The 27,103-nt window shown below is 42.9% G+C and overlaps 1 protein-coding gene across 3 annotated transcripts in view; it reads right to left on the reverse strand.

Annotated features, from left to right (window-relative positions):
• The window catches only part of uggt1 (UDP-glucose glycoprotein glucosyltransferase 1), a 220,278-nt gene that overhangs the window by 87,963 nt on the left and 105,212 nt on the right, over positions 1-27,103 (reverse strand). For 2 of the 3 annotated variants that reach the window (XM_072474685.1, XM_072474683.1), the window contains exons 21-25: positions 17,428-17,451; positions 12,402-12,496; positions 10,848-11,054; positions 9,531-9,662; positions 4,435-4,562 (exon numbers count right to left, since the gene is read on the reverse strand). In XM_072474685.1, coding sequence (XP_072330786.1) covers positions 4,435-4,562; positions 9,531-9,662; positions 10,848-11,054; positions 12,402-12,496; positions 17,428-17,451 — 586 coding nt within the window. The remainder of the gene's footprint in view (positions 1-4,434; positions 4,563-9,530; positions 9,663-10,847; positions 11,055-12,401; positions 12,497-17,427; positions 17,452-27,103) is intronic. The other variant, XM_072474684.1, reaches the window with a different exon arrangement.

Raw genomic sequence — 27,103 nt, forward strand, 5'->3', positions numbered from 1 at the left:
AAGAAAATATTCCTTCTTACTGCTGTATGTCGCCAATGTCACAATGACTCACAAACGTAGTCATGCACTGACATCAACATTAATTATCTGATCAAAACCTAAGGAACAAATGGAAAATGGGAATCAATATTTGCTCTTGGAAGTTAGGGCACATCCAGCCTGTTGGAGGTGTCGCAGCTGGATGAGAGGAAGGTGACAGGGGTCAAACTAAAGGGCAGAAAAGGCAAGCAGCAAGAAAATACAAGGGGTTGCAGTCACAGCCTAGTATTTAGAATGAGGGCTAAGGAAAGATATACCTGGGGGTATATATCTAATCACAGGGAATGAAATGCCAGAATTCAGGGTCAATGAGATTGCAGTGTCGATTTGAGGCCTGCATGATTAGAGAGGGGTGCAGGGAAAAAGAAAAATCATTCACAGAGAAATATGAAAACTGGGAGTATTCAGAACATTGTGGATCTGGGATAAGCCAAGAGGTGGAGGCTCGAGCCTGTACATTTGAAGCAGGCATGATTCTGCAAGCTGTGAGAGTAGGGATTGAAGCTGGGATTGTGGAGAATTAAGACACTGGCAGCAATTGGTGAGGAGGTGACAGCTTGGGACCACGGCGAGCAGATCAGACATGGCAGAAGTGGATTGGGTTGAACTGAAATATGAAGTAACGAGTGCAGAATGGCAGGATTGTGGGAACAGAGGACAATGGTCAGAACTTGCAACAGTTAGGAGCCCAGGAACACTATAAAATGGTGTGGTGGCTAGAAGGAAGGGCTGCGGAAGTAGGAATTATTATTATTATACATTGAGTGAAATTAAGGAGTTTGATTTTTAATTAGAAATCGGCGAAGGGTTATGAAGAACGGGAGGAAAGTGGAGTTGAGGCTGAGATAATAATAATCTTTATTGTCACAAGTAGGCTTACATTAACACTCCAATGAAGTTACTGTGAAAAGCCCCAAGTCGCCACATTCCGGCGCCTGTTCAGGTGCAAGGAGGGAGAATTCAGAATGTCCAAATTACCTAACAGCACGTCTTTTTGGATTTGTGGGAGGAAATTGGAGTACCCGGAGGAAACCCACGCAGACACAGGAGAACGTGCAAACTCCTCACAGACAGTGATCCAAGCCGGGAATCGAACCTGGGATCCTGGAGCTGTGAAGTGTAGCCACGTAAAATGGCTGCTTCCCGATTAATTTGGCCAAAACCCGATTTAAAATGGCTAACCGGAAAGGCTGATGGGAAAAGCAGGTAACAAGACACAAACTGACAGCTGCAGGCAGAATATCATATTCGGCTCTGGGGAAGTCGGCCCACATCGATACTCAGGACTATTAGCAGCCCATCAACCCAGACATCTGCAGTTTAATCGGCTATCCCCGGGAACAATTGCAACATATTAGCAATTGAATACCGGGCCAGACCTGTCGGAGCCTGCAGTGGCCGAAACAAAGGCAGGTGAACGACCACCCCCCGATCGGGGAATCGCTTCGCAATTGGACGTATCGAACCCAGTGATTGGGAACAAGTCCAATCACTTGGGACTCAGTGTCAAGGGCCGCCCCGAGAGGCGGGAAACCCCTGGGCCCTATAAAGTGAGGGGCCAAGTTCAGATCTCTCTCTCTCTCTCCCTTCTTCGCCTGCTCGAGACCTTCACAAGAACAGCAACCGGCAACTGTAAGTATGAATCCAGCGATCGCGGATAAGCCATTCATTTCACTGACCTGGTGGGCTCTTCCTAAAGTTAAGTATTGGCCAGTAGTGATAGGTTTATTATATAGATAGTAGGATTATTGTGTAAACATTACTTGTTGTATATAATAAATGACCCTTGATTTCAATCTTACTAAGCGTTGTGCTGACTTATTAATCATAACTTGAACTTGAACTACGTGGCGCTATCAGAAAGATACCTGGCGACTCGTGAGCAAAGGTGACGTAATCAGAGCTAATAAACTAGGCTAAAAAGAGCAACAGAAGCAACAGTGCTACCCACTGTGCTACCATGCAGGCTCGAGGAGCTGAATTGCTTAATCCTTCTCCTAATTCTTATGTTCTCTTGCATTGAACAGAGGAAACCTGAGCCATGGAAAACAGATAGCTGATGACGATATGAAAATGATTTTAAAAGGGTAAAGGATCATAGTTGCTAAAGGAGTGTCAGCATGACTATGCCCACTTCATCTCTTTGTATTACCAGTAAAAGCAGACCTAATTTTGTAGAAACAAAGTCTTGAAGCACTGATGAAAAATATTTTGGTTTTATATATTTTAGTCATTTTCACGAGCAGCTCTGGTAGCATGTTCGTTCTTCAAATTAATCTTTTAATTGAATGATTCTGAAGATTTTTGATCCAAACCTCAACAAAATAACAGCTTCTCATGCACCTCTCCACAAGGATACTGGTTCTGATAAATCTGCAGAGTTTGTCTTGCTTTCTGCTCCATCATTATTCCAATTTCCCTTTTACTCCAACTCATCGCGCCTTTACTTGTCTTTCCTCTCTATCTTTTTCTCCATTTCTCTCTCGTCTACTTCTATGAGGCTTAGATGGGCTTTTTTGTTGGTATGGACCAGTTTGGGTCGAAGGGCTGACCTCCGTATCGTACATTCTATATCTATGATACTTCTTACAAGCTCGGCTTTCTCTCCTCAATTTGAACTTTTCTTCCACTTTAGCCTCTCCTAATTGTTTTGTTTTGAAAAACATTTTATTGGAAGCATTTTCAAACATACATACCAGAGAAGAAAAACACAAAAAACCGCAGCGGCGGCAAACAGCCAAAATATCCTTACCCACCCCTCCCACAACAATCTCTCCCCCACCCCACCCCTCCTGATGCCTGCCCCCCCTTTTATAACTTTTAATCCAGACCCCAGACCAAACAGAAAACAAAACCACCCGGCCCTGTCTGCTAATGACTCAATACTAGAAGTCAAGGTTCCACCTGGTGAACCCCTCTTCTAAACCTCTGATGGCGAACTTAATCTTCTCTTAGTGCAGAAACTTTGCCAAATCGCTCACCCATACCTCTGCACTCGGCAGCGCCAAGTTCCGCCAGCACAACAAAATCCGTCTCCGGGTTAATAGGAAGACAAAGGCCAATACATCAGCCTCTCTCCCTACCTGCACTCCCGGATCCTCCAATACTCCAAATATTGCCACCTCCGGACCTGGGGCCACCATTACCCCCAAAACCTTCAACATCTGAAAATCCTGTCCAAAATCCCCTCAACCTCAGACACGCCCAAAAACTATGGACATGGTTCACAGGCCTTCCCGCTCACTGTCCATACCTATCCTCCACCCCTGGAAAGAACCAACTCATCCTGGACATGGTCACGTGGGACCTGTGTACCACTTTAAACTGGATGAGACTTAGTCTTGCACGTGCCGGGGATGCATTAACCCTCCACAAAGCCTCAATCCATTCTCTAGCCCCAACACCTCACCAGCTCCTCCTCCCACTTACACCTAACCTCCTCCAGCAGAGCACTCTCTCTTTCTTCAACAGCGCCCCATATATATTCGAGACCTTGCCCTCCCCTATTTCCTCCTCGGACAGGAGTTTATCCTGCAGTACCGGAGGTGGCAGTGCCTGAAACAAAGGCACCTCCTTTCTCATTAATTCCCAACCTGCAGTTACCTGAACCCATTCCCCTTCGACAAAGATCAGGAGATTGGTCCTCCTTTGCTGTTGTGTTTTTGCTCTTCCCTCACTAGGAAACACTCAGAGTAGGTCAGCACTCAGAAGTGGATGTTTTCACAACTCTGCATACCTCATCCAGTCATTATCAATCCTTCATCCACTCTTCCCTGACCACCAAATCCTCCTTTGGTTGCTGCATTAACTGCTATTTATTTCCTCTAATGTCGCAGCCAACTATGGTTGCAACTTTGGGTGAATCAAAACAGATGAGTTTGCTAGTGACTGCAAACAGGAAAGGAATAGGTAGTGTTAGGTCACTGAAGGTGACGGAGGTGTCAGAAATGTAACAACAGGAATAGAGCCAAAATGAGGGCTTGCAATGATTGACATGGACTGCAGTCAATATATTGTTTCTGATAATCTAATCACCAGCCCACACATTTAAAAAATATATCCTTTAATCTATTGCCAACATACCCTTGGAACAATCCAAAATTAATGAGACTATACTGTACATATTTACACGCTCTCATTTTATTTGATGTTGTGCTGCATTCATTCCAAATAAGCTTTGGAATAGATAGAATATAAATAAATTCATAAGCAGCAATGTGGAGGTCTTTTAAATGTGTAGTTCACTGATGACAAACTTCACAAATATCTCAGCAAATCCAACACTGGAGATTAACATTTCAATTCAAATCTGTACACTCAAAATTTTTAATTTGAAAAATTATTTGAAAAGATTTTGATCGCAATTAATACAGGATGAACATTGAAATCACTCACAAATCTTCTTCAACAGCCAGCATTCGGATCTTAGCTTTGATCTTCTCTGCTGCCTCGATAGCAATACTCTCCAGCAGGTGGAAGTCATTCTGATTAAAAATTTCATCTTCTTCCAGTGGGCCAACAATCTGCCAGAGTTGAAAAGGTACAAGTTTATTATTATTTCACATATTCACTGGATATTGACAATTAACACCCTTGAGAAGTGTATTCCTCCCTGTCAAAAGTGGAAATGAATCATATTAAGAACTTTTCTTTCCTGAGAAATACAATTTCTTGGCCTCTCCAGTCCTGAAGAACTGACTACAACTGGCAGGGCTGGAAACCTGTTCAAGATGGGGCCGGAGCGTGGCGACTCTTTGCGAGCTCTCTTACACAGATCCTTTTCCTACATCTCCTATAACCGTACTAATCTCTTAAAACTTTATTCTACCGTGTACCTTGTGTTGCCCTATTACGCTGGTTTTTTTTCTCCATGTACTAAATGATCTGTTTCAGCTGTACTCAGAAAAATATTTTTCATTGTACCCCGGTACACGTTACAAGAAACAAATCCAAATCCAGAAGAAAATAAACTATAATGGCCCACTTGGGTTAAAACTTCACAAAGGATTCATTTCAGCCAATTTCCATCACTGTGCTAGGATACAGAGCTAGACCGCAAATTCGGTCAGGCCGAGAAACTCCAAATTATTTGCAATTTGTGAAACTGTGAAGAAAGGATACTTCACCCCAGGAGTGATGACTCTGACCAATAGGCATATTTTATGTTAAAATAAACATTAATTTAAGCACAGAGTTAACCACCTTAATATTAACAAATGGCTTTACAATTAACAATTAAACAGTTATTAAATAAAAAGAAAATGTTCAACTTATACAGTACATCTTCCCTATATATATGAAATTAAATGAAAATCGCTTATTGTCACAAGTAGGCTACACATGAAGTTACTGTGAAAAGCCCCTAGTCGCCACATTCCGGCGCATGTTCGGGGAGGCTGGTACGGGAATTGAACCGTGCTGCTGGTCTGCCTTGGTCTGCTTTAAAAGCCAGCTCTTTAGCCCTGTGCTAAACCAGCCCCATATATTCCAACCGAGCAACCCAATTCAGTCCAAAATCCACTCATAAATGAAGTTAGCCACCATGGTTATTTTCGGTTCTCTGTGCAGACTTTGGAGGGAGACCTTTTCAGGGTCGGAAAATCTTTCTCTCTTGTCAGATTCAAATCCTATGGCAAACTGCTATTCAACTTAAAATCTTTCTGCTGACTACAAAACTACAGACAGACTTGGCTCCTCCCATTAACTACATCATCTGCATCCCATTACGATGTCCTCTGACATATTTAGCTCGGACTAAATACAATCTCTTAAATTATCTAGACCCAGGGAATTTCCAGCAATCAAAACATGTTCCATTAATCATCGATTTGTAAACGTTAATGGTTAGAATCAATGATTCCCTGACTTTTAGAACTTCTCAATCACAGCTTTAGGACACACACTGCCTGAATGCATTTTAAATGAGGGTTTTAAATATCATTACTGGCACAAATATAAAATATAATATTTAACAATTTCGTACATTCGTCACAATAGAACATAGCACATAGCTTTGCGAAATGGTAGGAGTCAATTATGAAACAATTTAGAAAGTGATAATGTAATGCTTAACCTTTGAGCAGACATCATTTTCCTTTTATTGCTGCAGAGAAGCATGCCTTTCCAATGCACTGTGACATTTTCTTTCAGGCTAGGTATGGATGCACTGTTTGCACACAGAATTGGCGCAACTGGAATGAATTTATAGCCCAGAACTTCCAATCTATGTCAGAATCTTATTTCAGATGGTTTTGAGGGATAGGATGGCCGTGCAATTCGGTCATGGGGTAAGATGAAAGCTAAATGGAAGACGGGGGCTACCTCCAGAGTACAGCCATCTCGAGATCAGAAGTGCTGGCTTGTGAGTAAAAACATGCAATTTTATTGGGCTTAGTTAAACTGTATTTGGAGAGTAGGCAAATAAGAAGGAATATAAGAACATAACATACGAACTAGGAGCAGGAGTAGGCAATTCAGCCCTTCTAGCCTGTTCCGCCATTCAATACGATCATGGCTGATCTCATCTCAGCCTCAACTCCACTTTCCCGCCCATTCTCCATAACCCTTCAAAACCTACACTAATTAAAAATTTTGCCCACCTCTTTAAATTTGCTCAATTCTTCCTGCATCCACTGCACTCTGGGGCAGTGAATTCCAGAGATTCACGAACATTTGAGAGAAGTAATTTCTTCTCATTTGTTTTGAATCTGCTGCCCCTTATCCTAAAGCTGTGGGGCTGGATTCTCCGATTTTCAGTTTATGTCCTGACGCCAGCGTGGGAACGGTGGCCTTTTACGACTGAAAATTCGGCGCAAAACGGCCACAGATCCTCTGTTTGGTGGGGGGCTAGTCGGCAGGCACTTTGGCACAGGCCGCCCATGGTCCCGACCTGCCAAATAGTGCCCCCTTTTGGCCAAAAGGCCTTTTGGCCTTTTTGCAAGATTGTAAAATTGCAATAATTAATCTACTTAGAGACACCTGTCTGAGTATAATGGTCAATGAAATGTTTAATTTTTTTTTGAAGAATGAATATTTGTCACACTCATTAAGAAACAGATGAATATTCAATTTGTTAGCTAACTTTGTTGACTTCCTCACCTATTCTAACTGACAGCCATTTTCCGAATGCTTGAATTTAACAGAAATGGTCTGTAATGGTAAAATAAAATTGCTTAAAACACAGACCAATGTAACAGTTTAAAAGACATAACACTGCACACTGCAACTAATCAAAAGATTGTCCATCAAGTACATTGCTCATGTTTAAAGAATTTGCTTCAATTTAGAGTAAACAGGCTCAAATTTTTGCTTCAAGTGATTATTTATTGCACTGCTGAAAAACAACTTGAAACAGAAATATAAACCAGTGGACAATATCTCCGTGCAAAAGCAATTGGCATGGTTAAGAGCATCAGTGCTTAAGTGATCAGCTGCTCAGTCAATTGCACTGCTGCATTCTTGGGCCAGAAGAGAAGGCTCAAGAGGCGATCAATATTAATAACCCAACTGAGCTGCACCTTCATCATTTTAAATGAATTACAGGGAGTCGAAGCATCATGCCTAATTCAATTCAAACTGAATTTTTTGTTGCAATTCGATTGAATGATATAAATAGCAAAGGGAGAAAAAGGAAAGCACGTTTCAGTTTCCTGTTCTGATTAAAGGATCCACTAACGTGGTGGTGAGAACAGACTATCGAGCTTTTGTCGAGTTGAACTTTGTGGGATTGGAGATAGAATAGAAGTTGTCAAACCCGAATGTGATAAAAGATACGAGTGAGTGAGGCATTTAGAAAAAGATAGGCAAGACTGCAGACAGAAGGTGGCTGATTAGAGACCAGAACCAACATGAAGGGAGAAACAAAATTCAGATTTGAGCTTCTGCTCTTCCTAAATCCGGTCAGACAGCAGCCTGGAAGGTTGACAAGTGTTGAGGTGTTGAGGCTTTGGTGTGCTGCTGGAGCAAACTCATTGCCCCAATCTGACAGGCATTCAGATGAAAAGAAAAGATGCAGGTCTTAATATTAAACATAACAAAAACAGAAAATGCTGGAAATACTCAGCAGGTCAGGGAGCCTCTATAGAGAGAAAGCGTTAATGGCCCATAACTTCCTCAGAGAGGCAATCTCCATCGGATTGCCACTCTGGGTGAATTTAGTTGCCGGTAATTTCAAAGTCCCTGTCTCCCCCAACCTTCCTCACTCAGGCTGGGTGAGACAGGAGCAGCGAAGCGCGTTCCCGGCTGCATTGTCATGGAGTGACTGGCGCACAGAGAGGTAAGACATGTTGGATGTGGGGGTGTGTGTCTGTGTGGTGGGTCCCCTGGGGCGTCGTGTGTGTGCAGGGTGTCCCATGCGAGGCTGGGTCTGGGTGTTTAAATAGTTAGTCTGGAGTTAGAAGTGATTTCCACCCCCCCCCCCCCCCTTCTAACGTAACTACCAAGGTAAAACTGGCGAACCATCCAAAGTTAGCAATGGTTCCCAGCCCAGTGCAATTGTCTAGTTTAAATTAGTATTTCTGGGTAATTGCCAGGTAAACTTCCAGAGGGAATCCCCAGTGCATCATTGGGGTACCCCTAAATATGATGTTGGGGAACGAGGAAGTTATGGACCAACATTCCAGGCCAATCGCCTTTCACCAGAACCAGTCATTGCCCTGAAACACTAGCTGTTTCTCTCTCCACAGAAACTGCCTGAGCTACTGAGTATTTCCAGCAATTTGCCTTCTTATTTCAAACTGCCAGAATCCAGAGCACTTTGAGTTTGTCCTGATATCAAACTGGCAGTCTGAGAGCTCTATCTGGCTCAAGGATGTGATAAGGGAGGTAGAGTTTGATTCATTCGAATGATCTTAACTCATTATTAAAAATGTTAAGCATAAATATGGTATAGTCTGCACTGGAAGTACAGAAATGAAACTGTCGAGCAGTTTTGGGCCCCGTATCGAAGGAAAGGGTCCAGAGGAGGTTCACAAGAATGATCCCTGGAATGAAAAGCTTGTTGTATGAGGAACGGTTGAGGACTCTGGGTCTGTACTCGTTGGAGTTTAGAAGGATGAGGGAGGATCTTATTGAGACTTACAGGATACTGCGAGGCCTGGATAGAGTGGATGTGGAGAGGATGTTTCCACTTGTAGGAAAAACTAGAACCAGAGGACGCAATCTCAGACTAAAGGGACGATCCTTTAAAACAGAGATGAGGAGGAATTTCTTCAGCCAGAGAGTGGTGAATCTGTGGAACTCTTTGCTGCAGAAGGCTGTGGAGGCCAAATCACTGAGTGTCTTTAAGACAGATAAATAGGCTCTTGATTAATAAGGGGATCAGGGGTTATGAGAAGAAAAATATCAGCCATGATTGAATGGCGGAGCAGATTCGATGAGCCGAATGGCCTAATCTGCTCCTATGTCTTATGGAGTACCTAGTAAGAATCTGAACTTCTCTGACTCGACATTGAGGTGACTTTATTTTCAACTGAAATCAACAAAATACTTACTCGTCCATTGCTTATGACTGTTCTCTGTCCTCCCTTCAATTTCACCACATCCTTGCAGAAAGAACTATGTGATAAAATGAAATCCAAATTCAGAGTCTCAAACATCTTTTTAAAGGCATCATTGTCCATACCCTACAGAAGGAAACAAGAGAAAACAGGTCAAGCAAAGCAATAGTGAATGTAAATTGATAGCAAAGATAAACACAGGTGGTACATTATTGACCTTCCGTGCTCCATTGGACAATCAATCAAGTAGTTATATCCAAAATGGGTCCTCTTTGACACAGTTCCCAGAGAGTTTGGACTGTGGCATGAATGTCCCATACTTTATTGGCTTTTTGAGAATTTGAGTTCCAGTAGCTACTTATTTATCTAACCTATGCTTACAGAAGGTTGTTTAAACTCTCACCGACAGTTGAAGCCTGTTTTTTTTCCCAAGTTTAGAAAACTTCAGATCATGACAATTATACAGCAAGCCACCCTCCAAGAGCATTTATGTTTACTCCATCAGTTTGTGACTCTCACAATACGGGTTAAGGCCCTTACAACAACCAAAATTGGGTCTGTCTAAATTCAGCACTAAGTTCAAATGGCCTGGCTGATTTTGAGCTTCTCTCATCCCTGAATCACATTCTGCTCCCTTGCTCACACCAGCTAACATTAGATCAGTTGGAAATGGGAGCAGGGCATTCACATTCAGCCCCATGTGTTTGTGCATGCCCTCCTTTCTCTCAAGTCTATCACACATTCATCAGTCCTAGGTTTTCCTTACTAGTCCAAGGTTATCAGACAACTGTGTCCTTTTCAATGAGTGATCTGCACCTGCAACTGTCTCTAGATATCTTACAACAGAATTAGTATTAGTCTAGAAGCAGTGAACATCAATGCAGCCAAAACAGTCTCAAACGGAGGATGGCACGGTGGGGCAGTGGTTAGCACTGCTGCCTACGACGCTGAGGACCTGGTTCTATCCCAGCCCTGGGTCACTGCCCATATGCACATTATCCCCTTGACTGCATGGGTCTCACCCCCACAGCCCAAAGATGTGCAGATTAGGTGGATTGGCCATGCTAAATTGACACTTAATTGGAAAAAAAATAATTGGGTACTCTAAACTTTTTATTTTAAGTCTCAAACAGACGCTGAAAACATGTGACATCTTGAATGCAGAGCAACAAGAACTGCCAACAAAAGGTGGAGTGTTGGAATAGTAAGGCTGGAAAGTGCCTTTTGCATACTCCATATATGCTCGTCACATGAGAGTTAAATGAAAAGGTGGTGCTAATCTAATACAAACTAATGAGACATATCACTTACGCCAACAGCAAATTCTATGATGTCAGCCCCCTCGGCCAGTGCTTTTGCAGTCTCTTCTTTTGCCAGTTTGGTGATGAAGTTCTTGGCATTGTTGACGCTTTGAGTGTTAAGCGCAGCCCAGATGGCTCTTGCGACAACTGTGTTCTTTTGGGTGGGTTCACGACTTGGGTTGTTTATTAAGCCAATCCTCAAGTTACTGCTAGATTTCTGAAAAGCAACACGCAAACAGGTTGCAGAAGTACAAAGAACTTGTCTGCTTTAAAAGAAAACTGAAAACTTCAGTACCAGAGACAGTGCATATATTTTAATCCATTAATTTTCAAGAAACCTAGCGGAAGCATTAACGACCAGAGTGCAATGCATCACCAGGGTTGAAAAGAAGAGATGGGCAGCATGGTAGCACAGTGGTTAGCACTGCCGCTGTGAAGCAGGTTTGATTCCCCGCTGGGACACTGTGCCGAGTCTGCACGTTCTCCTTGTGTCTGCATGGGTTTCCTCCAGGTGCTCCGGTTTCCTCCCACAAAGACGTGTAGGTTAGGTGGATTAGCCATGCTAAATTGCCCTTAGTGTCCAAAAAGGTTAGGACGGGTTATTGGGTTACGGGGATAGGATGGAATTGAGGGCTTAAGTGGGTCGGTGCAGACTCGATGGGCTGAATGGCCTCCTTCTGCACTGTATGTTCTATGTTCTGTATGTTCTACGTTCATTGCAGTGTTAATGTAAACCTACTTGTGACAATAAAAATTATTATATTGTATTTGGAGATGAGAAAAAAATCAAGAAATGTTGGTTAGGTGATTCCAAGCTTTCATTTTAAAAGTTTGTAGATTATAGTAAATGTTGTTTTGAATGCCTCAGAACAAATTAAGTAGAATAAGAAAGTGAGGCGAATCTCTCTTTCCATTAGAACATTGGCTCCCTTAGCTGTAGAATGAAAAAAGTTTAAATTCTGAGTCTCATTACTCTGCTTAAGGTTGTTAACATGCAAGTTAAATAGCCAATCTCTGTTTTCACTGCAAGAGTTGAATTCTACCACAGTTCTTTTAAATAGTCTATCCAGTGATGAAACATCAAGTAAATGTTATCAACTGCAACAGCAAATCAAGAGATTTCATTAATTATCACAATCACCTACACAATGAGTTCTCACACTCAGCTGTGTGCTGGAGAAACAGAGCCAAGATCATGCATTTCCTCGTCAAGGGGGAAATTACAAGGCACAAATCTGTACAAAGTGCTTTAATCAAATATAGAATAAGAGATGACGAGGGATTAAAAACAAATGCAACAAGGCCATTATTTATAAATGTGCGGACAACCCCCACAAAGCAAAGGATTAATCCCTTGACACTTTTATTATTTTACACAATGCGTATATGATCAATCTCAACACCCAGCCCCCACCCCTCATTTCTATGGAGATAAAGAGATAATCATTAAAACAGAGGGTGTTGATTGCACTGGTGAGGATATTAACAGAGAGCAATGTGTACATAATATAGCACAGATATCATGGGAACTAAATAAAATACTGGCTTAATTGTAGTAGCTTACCAGATGTTTAAGGGATTCATACAGTAATTGCCTCCCCGAAGGGTCATCAAAATCTCCAACAATCCAAAATGTAAGCGGACGAATATACTTATCGTCTATAAAATCAGATGAAGAAAAGAAAGTATGGGCATTTCACCACTTTTAAAACATAATTTCCAGTTCCCATCAGATATTTCCCAATATACAATAACAATCCTTTGTTTGTGTTTACATCCAACCAGCCGGAGGGGCACAAGATAAAGATAACACAGAAACTGAGTAGGTCGTGTCGGCATTTCCCTTGCTATAGAATAACTAAAAGCCAATTGTATTGCTGCAGCCGTGCACATTATGTTGTAGATATTAGCAGTCATATAAATTTGCAGTAAATGATCTTGTCCAATTTAAAACCAAGTAAGATTGGTGATCACGGTGTTACATTTAATCTGTTCCCTAAAGCACAAGGTCATGCCCCTCCAGTGGAAAGAATCTCATATCTTGGGAGAAATCAGTGTCGCATGCATTCAATTTCTCTAATGACACATGGTGGAGAATAATATGCGTGCAAAGATTCAACAGTTACTTTAAAATAAATATTTATTGCATGAACTCATGGAAGCCAAACACTTGACTTTAGAGGTTCAAATCAGAGACAGTCAGTAGCAGCATGCTTATTAGGGACATTCCACATCAGAAAGTTCTGTTTACAAGGTTAAACTCTGGCTCACACCACTCTGGCTCACCAATCCATTCAATTAAATTACAAGAGACCCGAGGGCAGATCATATATATGGGGTCTTAGGTGGGGACTGGTGCAAGAATGAAGTGGGTGGTGCTTCATTCAAAGATTACATTGGTATTATTAAGCTCGAGCTAAAATCCTAACTAGGTTGACACTTTTAAATAGCCTATACAACACATGCCTGTTCAATACATTCACTGGAGTATAGTTAAGGACAATGTCATTTTTTTCATAATTAAACATCTCAATTTTTACTACCTGCATTCGATAAACATTTCCAAACATCTCATTTGTTCTTAACTCTCATCATGTATACCAAACACAGTTGAGATTTAGATACGACAGCCAACTTTGTAACTTTAAAAAATGTAACAACTGGCTGAGTATTTTTGTAGCTGCAGTTACTATGCCTCTGTAAGAGGGCACACAAGGCACAGGTTTGCGAGCAGGACATCTTATGTGACAATACACATCCGCTTCAGCTACAGTGACTGAAAGCTGCACATTCTCCAGAGAATAAAGATAGCATGAAATATTACCTCACGCTACTCTGGATTGTAGAATCTTAGTGCATAGAATGAGTCCATAGAAATCATCAGGCACTCTGAAAGAGCTATTCAATTCATCCCGCTTACCCACTCTTCTCCCAAAGCATTGTAAATTTTCCTTCTCAAGTATTTACCCAACTTTTGATGGATCAAAACAAGAATATTATGTGAGGGAATCAACTTCATGGAAGTACAATCATGGAGCTCAGTGCATATTATCACAATGATTAATCTCGCTGGTTAATTGATGCACGGAATAAAATGAGCAGGGCTTTACCCTTTTCAAAAAGCAAAAGACAATGGAATATGAGAAGTACTGAAAATTTCAAGTAATCTGTTCAAAATTTAATTTAATCCATCCGAGGCCAGGACAACAATCAAAATGATCAGCATTGAGCTACAAAGACTTTGGCATGTCAAGAATGTGAATGCAAACAGATTTCAACATCCAATGAAAGACACGTTTTCAGACACTGGAACACTCTCCTGCATAATAGGGTGGAAGTGTCCTTCACTTCTTTTAGGCTGTCACCTAAATTAAATTTCTGAATCGCGTGAAGATCTAGAGTGGAAACCAGACATGGCTCGTAAATAGGAAAGGATTTTTTTCTATTTTAGAAAAAGTGAGATTGGCTCAGCTCCTCATAGCTGGTTTCAGTTAGATTAACAAAGGCGTTGGAGTAGATTCCCAACCTCCTGGTGGGTAATTGAATAGTAACCAAACAGAAAGAGAAGGACAAAGATAGTTTTAAAATCGAGAGTGTAACCCTCACATTTACAGACTAAGGGTGCGGTTCTCCCAAAAGGGAACACAATCCCCGAGCGAGCGTGTTTAGCCAAGTGCCGAGAAACACATGGCTATTCAATGCGACTCGCTTTGTATATGGAGCCTGAACGGGGAAAACGTGGCCGAGGCCTCACATAGCCCCGTTTTGTAGTGTAGATCTCCGCTTGCCAGAACTGCCATTTAGCGAGATATGTCCAAGACCCCCGAAACGATCCCCAACCTGCCCCACCCACTCCCTAGCCCGAAAGAACTATGGGGGGTCTCCGATCCCCTGGGAGACTCCCACAAATGCCGTTCTCTCTGGTCCCCGGTTGTGGAGGGGTCACCAGACCCACACCCTGTACACCAGACACCCGCAAATAACGTTACCTGGACTGGGCGCTGATCCCTTCACGGGTGCACACACCCACCCTCTGGTCGCGAAGATGTCTCCAATGCCTGGGCCCGGCCACTGAGGTTCAGATGCTGGCCGCTGAGTCTGCTTCCTGCAGTGCTCAGGTCTGATTAGAATGCTAGGCTACATGGCACGCCGACCCACAGGAATCCACTTGATAGCTGTGAAGTGCTCACTTAACTTCAATTGCCAATTCCCTATTAGCAATAGTGTTTAGCCACGTGGCCAGAGACCACCATGGTCAGTGGGAGTTACGGGTGGTCAGTGGGACAGCCAGGCAGGGGTTGGGGTTGCCTCCGCAATGGGTGCACATAATTCAGGGGGTTGCATGCCGGACACTCAGGCTCTGAGACCCTCCCCCCCCCTCCCAAGCATCGAGGCAGCAGCCCAGTGCCCTGCACTCATTGCCTGGGAACGAAGATGGCTATTCACCTCCCACAGCACCCATTCAGCCAGTTTCACGTTTTTAAAAATCAGCACCCGCATGACCACTTGCTGGGGAGGTGGTTAGATTATGGGTGGCCGTTAGATAGGGGGTCATTGCTGCTAATTGTATGGAGATTGGCCTTAAGTGGTGATTATTGGCTTATCGCCATGCCATGACGGGATTCTTATTTCACCAATGGGAGCGGGCCGGTTAGATTGCAAACTGATCGGCCCTGTTCTCGAGTTGGGCCTCACCTACAGTCGAACAGCCGTGTTGCACTCTCGTCCTACAGCTCTACCAGCATTGTGTTAATGTTTTAGTTGGATACTCCTCACGTAAACCGTCGGTAAGAGGTCCCTATGTCAGACAACTTTGATTCAGGGACTTGGCTAAATCCTTTTTCAGTTTTTATGAAAGGCCGCTGCCTGAAATTTGTACTGTTCTTTCAGATGTTGAGAGATCTGCTCTGAATTTCCAAGACTTACTGATTTGTCATTTAATAACATTATTTACAATTTAGTAGCTGGTGAGTCACAGATCAGTGCTAAGGTTTAAATCTGAAGGATTGTACCAAAGCACAACTTGAAGATCTGTCCCGTTTAGAAAGAAATTTGTCAATTCAGACCATACCCGTGAACCTACATCTTGAAAAGCTGTGATTTAACCAGCAAACATTTTGAATCTTTTTTTTTAACATTTTGAATCATAACGTGGAACAGGATTGCTAGCATCCAAAGTAAATCTTCTGCATATGTCGACACAAAGGTTGGCAAGAAAGGTTTGGCACATGTGCTATCTGAATCAGTGGCAACATGCTATGTGGAAATTTATCATAAGCAGTAGGATTTATTTTCCATTCAGCACACTGATAGCAAGGGCCACTTCAGTTCAGAGGAGATAAAATGCAAAGGAACAGGATAACAGCTGCTTCAGGTTTGGCAATGAGCATCAACTGTCATGCAGATATGTCGATTGATGTGAAGGGAGTGGCCTAGGATGGTCAGGCAGGGAGTACAGCTTTAATAATGCATTACATAACATGAATTGCATGGGGTGAATCTACAAATTTTCCAACAACCAACTGAAAGTTAGAGGTGTGCCATGCAAACACTATCGTCATCACTTCCGCCTCCCTATTTTTTTTTACATTTTAAAAACATAATCATTGAAGTGAAGTAACACTTGCACATGAATTTATGAAAATAACCCATCATGTTAGTATGGTGCAAGATTAATTAGCTCATTGCAAATTATTCTTCCACTCAATTACATACTAGGGAATTCCAGCACCAAAATAATACTATATATTTTATGCATGTTTATGTGGTGGACAAATCTCCAACATGCAACCCTGTGAATCAAGAAGATTTTAATGAAATTGTCCCCATACCTTTCCACCTGACATAGTAATGGTCAGCCCTCAATTGTTTTTCAACTGAACCTATATCACTGTTTTTTGACTTTGGATGGCATTACAGTTCAACTCAATTTGATCCCCATTAAATATCCACTGATGCACACTTTCTCGTAGAGTCACGGTCAGTCGTCGACACCAAGAACTCATCCCAGTTTTTTATTCTTCTTCACACCCCATGATGTTGGCTGAACATCGCGCAGAGCAGAAGTTGAACGCAATAAACTCCACGTCTGTAGAGCTTTAGTGCCACACGATAAAGCATATTCACCAGTTGAGTTGCTATGGGCTCCCTACTAGCAAACAACTGAGCAGAAAGTTTCACTGAACATGATAGATTTGAAGGGCCAAATCTCAGGCAGCTGCTCAATAGGTATTGCCAAATTAAAATTCACGCTCCTCACATTAAATTAATACAGGTTTGAAAACGGTCATTAGGTTTTATTGATCAAATTAAACATGTAGATGGAATGAGCTTGATGGACCAAATGTTCTTGTGCTGTCTCTCCTTTATTTATGTTTAAATTTGCAGAACGGTAATTCAGTTAATTGAAATATGTGAGCTGGGGCTTTGATTCTTAAACAGTCCAATGTTTTGTAACAAGAGTTCTGAATGCATGCGGAATTGAGCAGATGCAATAAAACCCAATAATGAAGCAATTGAGTGGAAAATATGAAAAATGCATCAGGTTGAAGTAGATAAGAATCAGACTAACAAATAGAGCAGAAAGTTACCATAGATCTCTCTTGAAGACATTCCTGCACAAAAGCATAAACAACAAAAAATAAATGAAAAACATGAATAGCAGAATAAAGTCAAATTTACAGCAAACAATGTCCAGCTGCAGCCACATTCAACCTACAAGTAAATGTGGTACTGCATTTTCTGACATTAAAGCCTGTGACACCCAAAAAAAGAAAGCAACCATTTAAAAACCAAATCACCCGAGAGAGAAATGCTTCGAGACAGGAATGCCAAAGATGTAAAAAAACAGCGTTAAATCAAATGCTGTCAGCGGCAATTTAGTGAAACAGTTTTGAACATTCAGACAAAATAATTTAGCGACTTTGAGACGTCCCTCGGAACTGACTTCATTCGGAATCTCCGCCTGGGCTTCAAACTCTTGATAGAAATGAAAGCTCGCTTTTGAAAAAAAAAGAATAATTTGATTTGATTGCTGACTTCATAATTCAGCTTTTTAAAAATAGAACTGTTTTTTCCATCCCACCACAAACCAACTGACGACTTGCTCATGAAACAAATAATATTTTAAAACCTATCCACAAGCCAAAGGAAAACAGAAGTCATTAGCCAAGAATATAAAATTCAATTAGTTATCCTCCATGACGTTTGAATGGCTTCCACCTAGCATCAGATTCATGCTGCACTCCACAAAGATTGCAACAGGAAACCTGTGCATCCCAATAAACTTAGTCAGTTCTCCAAACCAACACAAAGGAGGTTTCATTCTGGTTGAATCAGAATTAAGTCACTGAATTAAACTTTGTAGACCACACACAACCTCCACAGGTAAATTCCAAGCTTAACATCATACACAAGTTTGTCCAGAAGCAATGGAGAAAACTAATGTACAACGGAATCTTAAAAACAGGAATTAACTCATTTTTTTGTTGCATTTTTAAAAATATTGTTTCACAGGCTGGGGCCGTCATTACCCAGGCCAGCATTTGTTGCCCATCCTTAATTGCCTGCGAGATGATGATGACCATTACGGTGTAGGTACATACCACAGTGCTGTTAGGAAGGCAAAAATCAGTTAACAGTAATGAAGATACCACAACAAATCCAGGGGATTAACCCTTTAATGGCCAAACTGTCCACTGAATGATAAAACCCAAAACCTTACAGTTCTTACATTTGTGGAAAAATTTGTGGAAAATACAAGGCAGTTTTTAAAAAATTTATCCCAAACTGATGATTAAAATGCAGAACGCCATGTTCTTAAAATGTATCACTGCTGAGAATGCAATTTTATTTGGAGGTAATAAAGAAATATCAGGAATTTGCAGTGCACCTGTAATGATTCTTATAACACTTCTTAAGCTGCTAATGAACCACTTAAAGCATCTCCAAAACATTTTAATACAGCTCAAGCATGATGGAAAATGGTTCAAAACAACAACAAAAATGTATTTGTCATGCACTGTTTTGGAGCGTAGCAAGATGATTCTAGGGCAAGGAAAAATCCAACTACGTAGAGAAAAAGGCACCGATGGCAATAAACGGGGGATATTGCACTAAAGACTGTCAGAAATTGAAGAAAATCTTGCACCATGTAAGGAACAGGAAAATATAATGCCTGAATATTACCCAAGGAATATTAATACACGAGGAAATTATGCAGTTGAAATTCCAAAAGCCGTGAATAGAAAAAATATGCAGCTGGAATATTAGCAGTGGAAAGAGAAAGAATATACAAATGACTTATTCATAACATGCTGGGAAAACAGAGTACCATGGGCAATAATTCCCACGGGTCAAGGATCCTGTTTCTATCCAAAGCACTCTTAACACAGAAAGACAAAACAGCAGAGAATAGGATCTGAAACAGATGATAAGGTTCTTGAGCCAGCATGTCCAAAATATGTCAGAAAACAATCACAGACCACTTCTGGAGAGAGTGAATGTGTACATTAGAGTTTGGGCTTTCTCTCATGTCTTCTTCAATGCTCATTAAAAATTAAGCATAAAGAGTTCCCAAGAAACTGAAATGTGCATCCTATATCAGTGCTGAGAATAGGGTAGCATTCCATGGAACTAAGAGCTACCAATTAGTTACAATATACCCCACTGTAGAATTTATGGCATGCCCATGTCTCCCTTGAGCCAGCAATTCTGGGTTTTGAGTCCCACCCCAGAACTTGATTGCCAAGGAAGGTGAGTTCATAATGCGGCCAACGAGTTATCAATCTGAAAAAAATCCTTCCAACACACCAACAGCAGATGGTAAGAGTGGGAGAGACTCCTGGTCAGCCATGCTTGATGCGGAGTGATACCCCATGCAGCTATAAATCTCTGGCAATAGGCTAGTGACATGTTCCATGAAAAACTCGCTGTGGAAACAGATGAAAGGCTGACTTGCGCACCATTCGGTGGAGGAAGAAAAACAACAATAACATGTTCTGCTTTAAACTCAAAAGACAGAGGCCGGGATTCTCCGGTATCCGGCGGGTGGGCCGTACCGGCGCCAAAGAGTGGCATCGGGCTCCGCACCTTCGGGGGCTAGGTTGGCGCTGGAGTGATTGACGCCGCGCCAACCGGCGCCGAAGAGCCTCTGCCGGCCGGCGCAAGTTGGCGCATGCACAGGAGCGCAAGCGTGTTCCCAGAACCGCTGGCGTGATTCCTGTGCATGCACAGGGTGTTTCTTCTCCACGCCAGCCATGGTGGCGCTTTACAGCGGCTGGCGCGGAGGGAAAGAGTGCCCCCACGGCACAGGCCCACCCGCAGATTGGTGGGCCCCGATCGCTGCCAACGGCCCCCGACCGGCGTGGCGCGATTCCCGCCCCGCCAACAGTAAGATTTGTGGGATATTGGCATTCCAGTAATAAAACAATGGGCACGATCTACCCGAATTGGAATAGAGTCCCGTAACGCACGCGATTAGCCAGGTGTTTCCCGGTGCTTCGAGCGCCGAGAAACACCACCCTATCAAACAGCCATTCAGGTACATTGGGGGCCTCAGCGGGAACACTGCGGCTGCACTTAGTCCCATTTTTATCACTGAGGAGCTCCGCTCGCTGACCCCCACAGGGTACCCATGGGCCCGCTCAGCAGGGTGGGAAAAATGCCAGCTTGGCACCTTGGCAGTGGCATGGCGATCCGAATAGATCCCGGAAGAGGGATCTCCTGGCGCCTACTGGCCGCGGCGCGCCACGCTGCCTTTCGGGCGCAATGCAGCTGGTAGATCTTGCCAATAAGTTTGGGAAGGCCATGCCCCACCATCTGTCTTTCTCGCTGCAATTGAACGCTGCAGTTTCTGGGATTCTTGCGCGCCCAGATAAAGGCGAATATAATTTTGATTGAAAAAGGATTTGGGCAGGAAAATGGGGAAGGATTGAAAGAAAAATCTAGGGAGTATGTTCATTTCTTTTGTTTAAATCGCCAGCCAAAGATAGAGGAAGGTTGTTCCATCTCTGGAGGTCCGTTCTAACATTGTTGGTCAGGCTGGAATAATTCAACTTCTGGAGTGGGGCCCAATTATGGGTCATCCTGACACCCAAGTTTCCAGGTCGGGTTTCCAGCGGGAGTTCACGTCTCACTACTGGAAGTCCCTCCATGAAAGGTTAATGCATGGGGATAAAGTTCCTGCTTTAGGTGCAACTGCAGAGCCAGGCGCTACTTGCATTCATTTTGAGAAGTTTTTCCGTCCCCCAAAGGTTCCAATCTGCCATGGATCAATGTGGTTCAGCAGAGGTTTAGAGTGTAATTCTTTCAAATAAATGTTTTCTTTAAACATAATATGTTCAAAAGTAGTAATTTGTTGGAGGTTAATTGATACAGCTGAAAATGGATTTAATCACAAAATGGATTTAGTCACAAAATAAGGAAGTATTTTAATCTGAATGTCTAATCACTGCCAGCAACTAACAAAATGTAACTGAAAATGACAAAAAAAAAACGACATTTAGACCAATCTCAAACTGAACTAAAGTTACACAGAATTCTTTATGCTTAAAGAGGCTTTTCCTGTGACGGATGTTAATGCTGAAACATTAACATCTTACTCTCAGCATGGCCCCTGATGGTTCAGCCGACTGAGCAAAAGGATTTGACAGCACAAATACACAAATCATTAAAAGTAGCAATGCAGGTCAAGGTCATCAAAAAAAGAGCAAAACAAGCACTCAGGTATATTTTAGAGGGAAAGAATTGAAAAGCAGCAAATTTATAAAAACAATTGATTTTTTTCAAGGAACAGGTTTGTAGTCTGAAGCTGAACTGCAGTGTGATTTTACACTCTGTCCACAAAAAGGAGGGCAAATCCAACCAGGCCAATTACTGCCCCATCAGTCTACTCTCAGTCAGCAGCAAAGTGATGGAAGATGTTGCTAACAATGCTATTAAGTGATACTTTGTCAGCAATAACCTGATCACTGACACTCAGTTTGGATTCTGCTAGGACCACCCAGTTCCTGATCTCATGACAGTCTTGGTCCAAACAAGGACAAACAGCTGAACTCGAGGTGAAGTACGAGTGAGTGCCCTCGACATCAAGGTAGCATTTGATTGAGTATGGCATCAAGGAGTCGAAGCAAAACGGAAGCCAATGGCAGTCAGGGGAAAACTCACCACTGGTTTGAGTCATACCTGGCACAAAGGGAGATGGTTGTGGTTTTTGGAGGTCAACCATCTCAGTTCCAGGACATCACTCCAGGAGTTCCTCAGGGTAGTGTCCTTGGCCAACCATCTTCTGCTGTTTTAAAAATGACCATTCCTCCATCATAAGATCATAAAAGGGGACATTGCACAATGTTCAGCACCATTCGTGACTCCTCAGATACTGAAACAGTCCGTGTAGATAAGCCATCGCTGAATCCTCCACTATCGACATCTTGGGCGTTGCCATTGACCAGAAACTGAATTGGGCTAACCACAAGAGGTCAAAGGCTGGGAATCCTGCAGTGAGTAACTGGCCTCCTGACACCCCAAACACTGCCCAAATGCACAAGTCAGAACTGTGATTGAATACTCTCCACTTGCCTGGCTGGGTTTAGCTCCAACAACACTCAAGACGCTCAGCTTCATCCAGAACAAAGCAGCCCGTTTGATTATCCCCCATCCACCACCTTCAACGTTCACTCCCACCACTGCCAATTCATAATGGCGGCAGTGTGTACCATCAACAACATGTTTCAGGGGCCGATGAGGAATTTGAGAGAGATAAGGTTTGGCATAACATTAAACATGTGTTTTTTGAAAAATACAACACACCCCACACACACAGCCTCCCACACGTGCTCCCCCATTGTCCCACGTGCACTCCCCTACCCTACCTCATGCACACCCTCCCCCACGCACGCTCACACACACTCCTGTGGGCTTCCCGCTCTTGCCTTGGACTCTCCTGGCTTCCCACTCTCACATCGGGGCCCCTCTCGCCTCAGGCCCCATCTCAGCCTTTGCACTTTTCAAACACACCCGCCCACCCACTCCAACTCCCGTCATTCCCTGTAATTGCTTCCGTGCTTTAAGCTCTCAAGCTAGAGAACTGAAACTGAAAAAACTTACTATTCCACTGCTTGTTCAATCACAGGCTGGTTTCTCCCTGCATTAGTTGCTGATCGGCTCACTAGCTTATTCAACAGACAGAATTATATGTCCAATGACTTTTGGCGAGCAAAGTCCAGGAGGGCCACAATCCAACCACGGGCCGCCAGTTGAACGAGCCTGATCTACAAGATGCACTACAGCAACTCACCAAGGCTTCTTTAACAGTGCCTTCCAAACCGACAACCTCTACTACAGAGGACAAAGGCAGCAGATGCATGGAAACAGCACTACCTGCAAGTCCCCTGCCAAGCCACACATCATCCGGGCTTGGAACTATATCACCACTCCTTCACTGTTGCTGGGTCAAAATATTGGAACTGCCTTCCGTGAGCACTGTGAGTGGACCTTCACCAAATAGTCTGCACCACCACCTTCTCAAGGGCAACTAGGGATGTGCAATTAATGCTGGCCTAGCCAGCGAATCTCATTTGCCATGAACAAATATATTTAAAAGAAATTTAATCATTCACAGACCGGAAAACAGGCTAAAAATGTGCAAACAAGGAACCTTCAAGTAGTAACAAAAATAGGCAAACAAATGATACTAAGCTAGGGAGAAGAGTGATTGTGAGGATGATGCTGAGTGACTTCAGAGGGACATTAACAAGTTGGTTAAATAGGCAGACACCTGGCAAATGAACTTCAATGCAGCGAAATGTGAGGTAATGCATTTTGGTGGAAGAAACATGGGAGACAATATAGGCTCAATTGTATAACTTTGAGGGGAGTACAGAAGCAGAGGGACCTCAGGGTTCAAGTGCATAATTCTCTGAAGGTGGACAGGCAAGTTGAAACAGTTGTAAAGAAGACATATAGGATCCTTAGGTTTATAAATAGAAGCATAGAGTACAAAAGCAAAGAAGTGATGCTACACCTCTGCAAATCATTGGTCAGACCAAATTTGGAGTAGTGTGTTCAGTTCTGGGCAGTTTCTTATTTAAGAAAGGATGTTAAAGCCCTTGAGAGAATGCAGAGGAGATTTACAAGAATGATACCAGGAACAAGGAATTTTAGATACAAGGAAAGATCGGAGAAATTGGGCTTGTTCTCCTTGGAGCAGAGAAGATTAAGAAGTGACCTTATTGAGGTGTTCAAAATTATGAACAATTTTGACAGGATAAAGAAGGATATTCTGTTTCCACTAGTTCGTGTGTCAGTGTCTAGGGGGCACAATTTCAAGATGGTCAGCAAGAGAGCTAGGAGTGAAATGAGGAGAAACTTCTTCATTCCAAGGGTTGTTGGGGTTTGGAAGGCACTGCCTGGGAGAGTGGTGGAGGTGGATTCAATAGAAGGTGTCAAAAGAGAGCTGGATATATATTTGAAAGTGATTAATTTAGAGGGCAATGGAGATAGGGGTGGAGAATGGGACTAGCTGAATAACTCTGTTGGGAACCGGTGCAGACACGATGGGCCGAATGGCCACCTTCTGTGCTGTAGATAACAAAACAAATTCAGCAGGGAGGTGGACAAGATATCAAAAGAACGGCTATGCCAAACTTATACTGAACCTTGTTAAGGGACATAGAGATAGTGGAGAAGGTAAAAAGATTTATATTGATGATACTAGAAATGCAAGGTTAGACCAATAAGGAAAGGTTGTGTCTTTTTCCTCTTTAAAGCAGAAGGCTGACAGGTGTCCTAATAGAGATCTTTAAAATTATGAAAGGTTTTAATAGAGTAGACATAGGACGGGACTTTTCAGACGGTCTTGCTGCTGGCGACCCCCTGCCACGGGCTCTCTAATGGCAGAGGGTGAGAACATCGGGGAATCCCGTTGACAGCAGCAGGGCTGGGATCCAATTGGCCGGTACGATGTTGTGGGCATCACAGAGACGTGACGAGACAGGGGATCAGGGCTGGGATCTAAAGATCCAAGGATATATGGCCTATCGAAAGGACAGGCAGATGAGCAAAGGGGGCGGGGTTGCATTGTTAGTAAGTTTTGTGAGGGCTTCGAAGAATACAGCACGAGTTGAAGAATGGAAAGAAATAACATTTATTTACAATAACATATATATATATATATATATATGTGTACAGCAGCAGCAACTCCTTGCTGCTCATTCTCCTCCAGCCGGTTCCAAACTGGCCAGCTTTATTTATGAAGGGAATCTGCTAATGATTTCTCCGCCCCCTCATTGGGGAAACTCATACTCCCAAAGGATTGTGGGATTGCCATTAGTCTCCAGCCAGTGGTAAGCAGGCAGATTATAACAGTAAGAAATGAAGTCAAATCAATAGCAAGGAGCGATATAGGATCAGAAGGCATAGAATCTCTGTGGGTAGAGTTGAGGAATCGCAAAGGTAAAAATACCCTGATGGGAGCTATGTACAGGCCCCCTAGCAGTAGTCAGGATGTGGGCAGAAAATAAATCAGGAGATAGAAAAGGCATGTAAAAAAGGCAATATTACAATAATCATGGGGGACTTCATTATGCAGGTGGACTGGGAAAATCAGGTTGGTAGTGGATCCCAAGAAATGGAGTTTGTGGAATGTCTAAGAGATGGTTTTTTGGAGCAGCTTGTGACAGAGCCTACTATGGAACAGGCAATTCTGGATTTGGTGATGTGTAATAAGGCAGACTTGATTCAGGAATTTAAGGTGAAGGAACCCTTAGGGAGCAGTGACCACAATATGATAGAATTTACCCTGCAGTTTGAGAGGGAGAAGCTGCAATCAGATGTAACGGTATTACAATTAAATAAGGGTAACTACAAAGACATGAGGGAGGAGCTGGCCAGAGTTGATTGGAGAAGGAGCCTACCAGGGAAGACAGTGGAACAGCAATGGTAGGAGTTTTTGGGGGTTATTAGGGAGGCACAAAAGAAATTCATCAAAAGGAGGAGGAAACATGCTATGGGGAGGACAAGGCATCCATGGCTGACGAGGAATGTCAAGGACAGCATAAAGGCTAAAGAAAAAGCATACAAAGTGGCAAGTATTAGCGGGAAACCAGAGGATTGGGAAACCTTTGAAAGTGAGCAGAGAACAAGTAAAAAAGCAATAAGGGGGGGGAGAAGATGAAGTACGAATACAAGCTAGCTAGTAATACAAAGGAAGATAGGAAGAGATTTTTTTCAATATATAAAAAGTAACAGAGAGGCAAAAATAGACATTGGACCACTAGAAAATGTGGCTGGCGAAGTAATAATAGGAAACAAAGAAATGGCAGACAAACTGAATAGTTACTTTGCATCAGTCTTCACGGTGGAAGACACCAGTGGGATGCCAGAGCTCCAGGAGAACCAGGGGGCAGAGATGAGTGCAGTGACCATTACTAAGGAGAAGGTTCAGGGGAAACTGAAAGGTCTGAAGGTGGATAAGTCACCTGGACCGGATGGACTACACCCCAGGGTCCTAAAAGAGATAGCTGAGGAAATTATGGAGTCATTAGTGATGATCTTTCAGGCATCACTGGAGGCAGGAAGGGTCCCAGACGACTGGAAGGTGACTAATGTAACACCACTGTTTAAGAAGGGAGGGAGGCAGAAGATGGGAAATTATAGGCCGGTTAGCCTGACTTCGGTCACTGGTAAGATTTTAGAGTCTGTTATTAAAGATGAGATCGCGAAGCACTTGGAAGTGCATGGTAAAATAGGACGGAGTCAGCACGGCTTTGTCAAAGGGAGGTCGTATCTGACGAATCTGTTCAGAGTTCTTTGAGGAGGTAACAAGCAAGTTAGACAAAGGAGAATCAGTGGACGTGATTTATTTAGATTTCCAGAAGGCCTTTGACAAGGTACCGCATGGAGACTGTTAAATAAGTTAAAAGTCCATGGTGTTTTAAGGGTAAGATCCTGGCATGGATAGAGGATTGGCTGACTGGCAGAAGGCAAAGAGTGGGGTAAAGGGGTCTTTTTCAGGATGGCAGCTGGTGACTCGTGGTGTGCCTCGGGTCTGTGCTGGGACCACAACTTTTTACAATATACATTAATAAATCTGGAAGAAGGTACTGAAGGCACTGTTGCTAAGTTTGCAGATGATACAAAGATCTGTAGAGGGACAGGTAATATTGAGGAAGCAAGGGGGCTGCAGAAGGACTTGGACAAGCTAGGAGAGTGGGCAATAAAGTGGCAAATGAAATACAATGTGGAAAAGTGTGAGGTTATGCACTTTGG

The sequence above is a fragment of the Scyliorhinus torazame genome, chromosome 14, assembly GCF_047496885.1.
Source record: "Scyliorhinus torazame isolate Kashiwa2021f chromosome 14, sScyTor2.1, whole genome shotgun sequence".
NCBI lineage: Eukaryota > Metazoa > Chordata > Chondrichthyes > Carcharhiniformes > Scyliorhinidae > Scyliorhinus > Scyliorhinus torazame.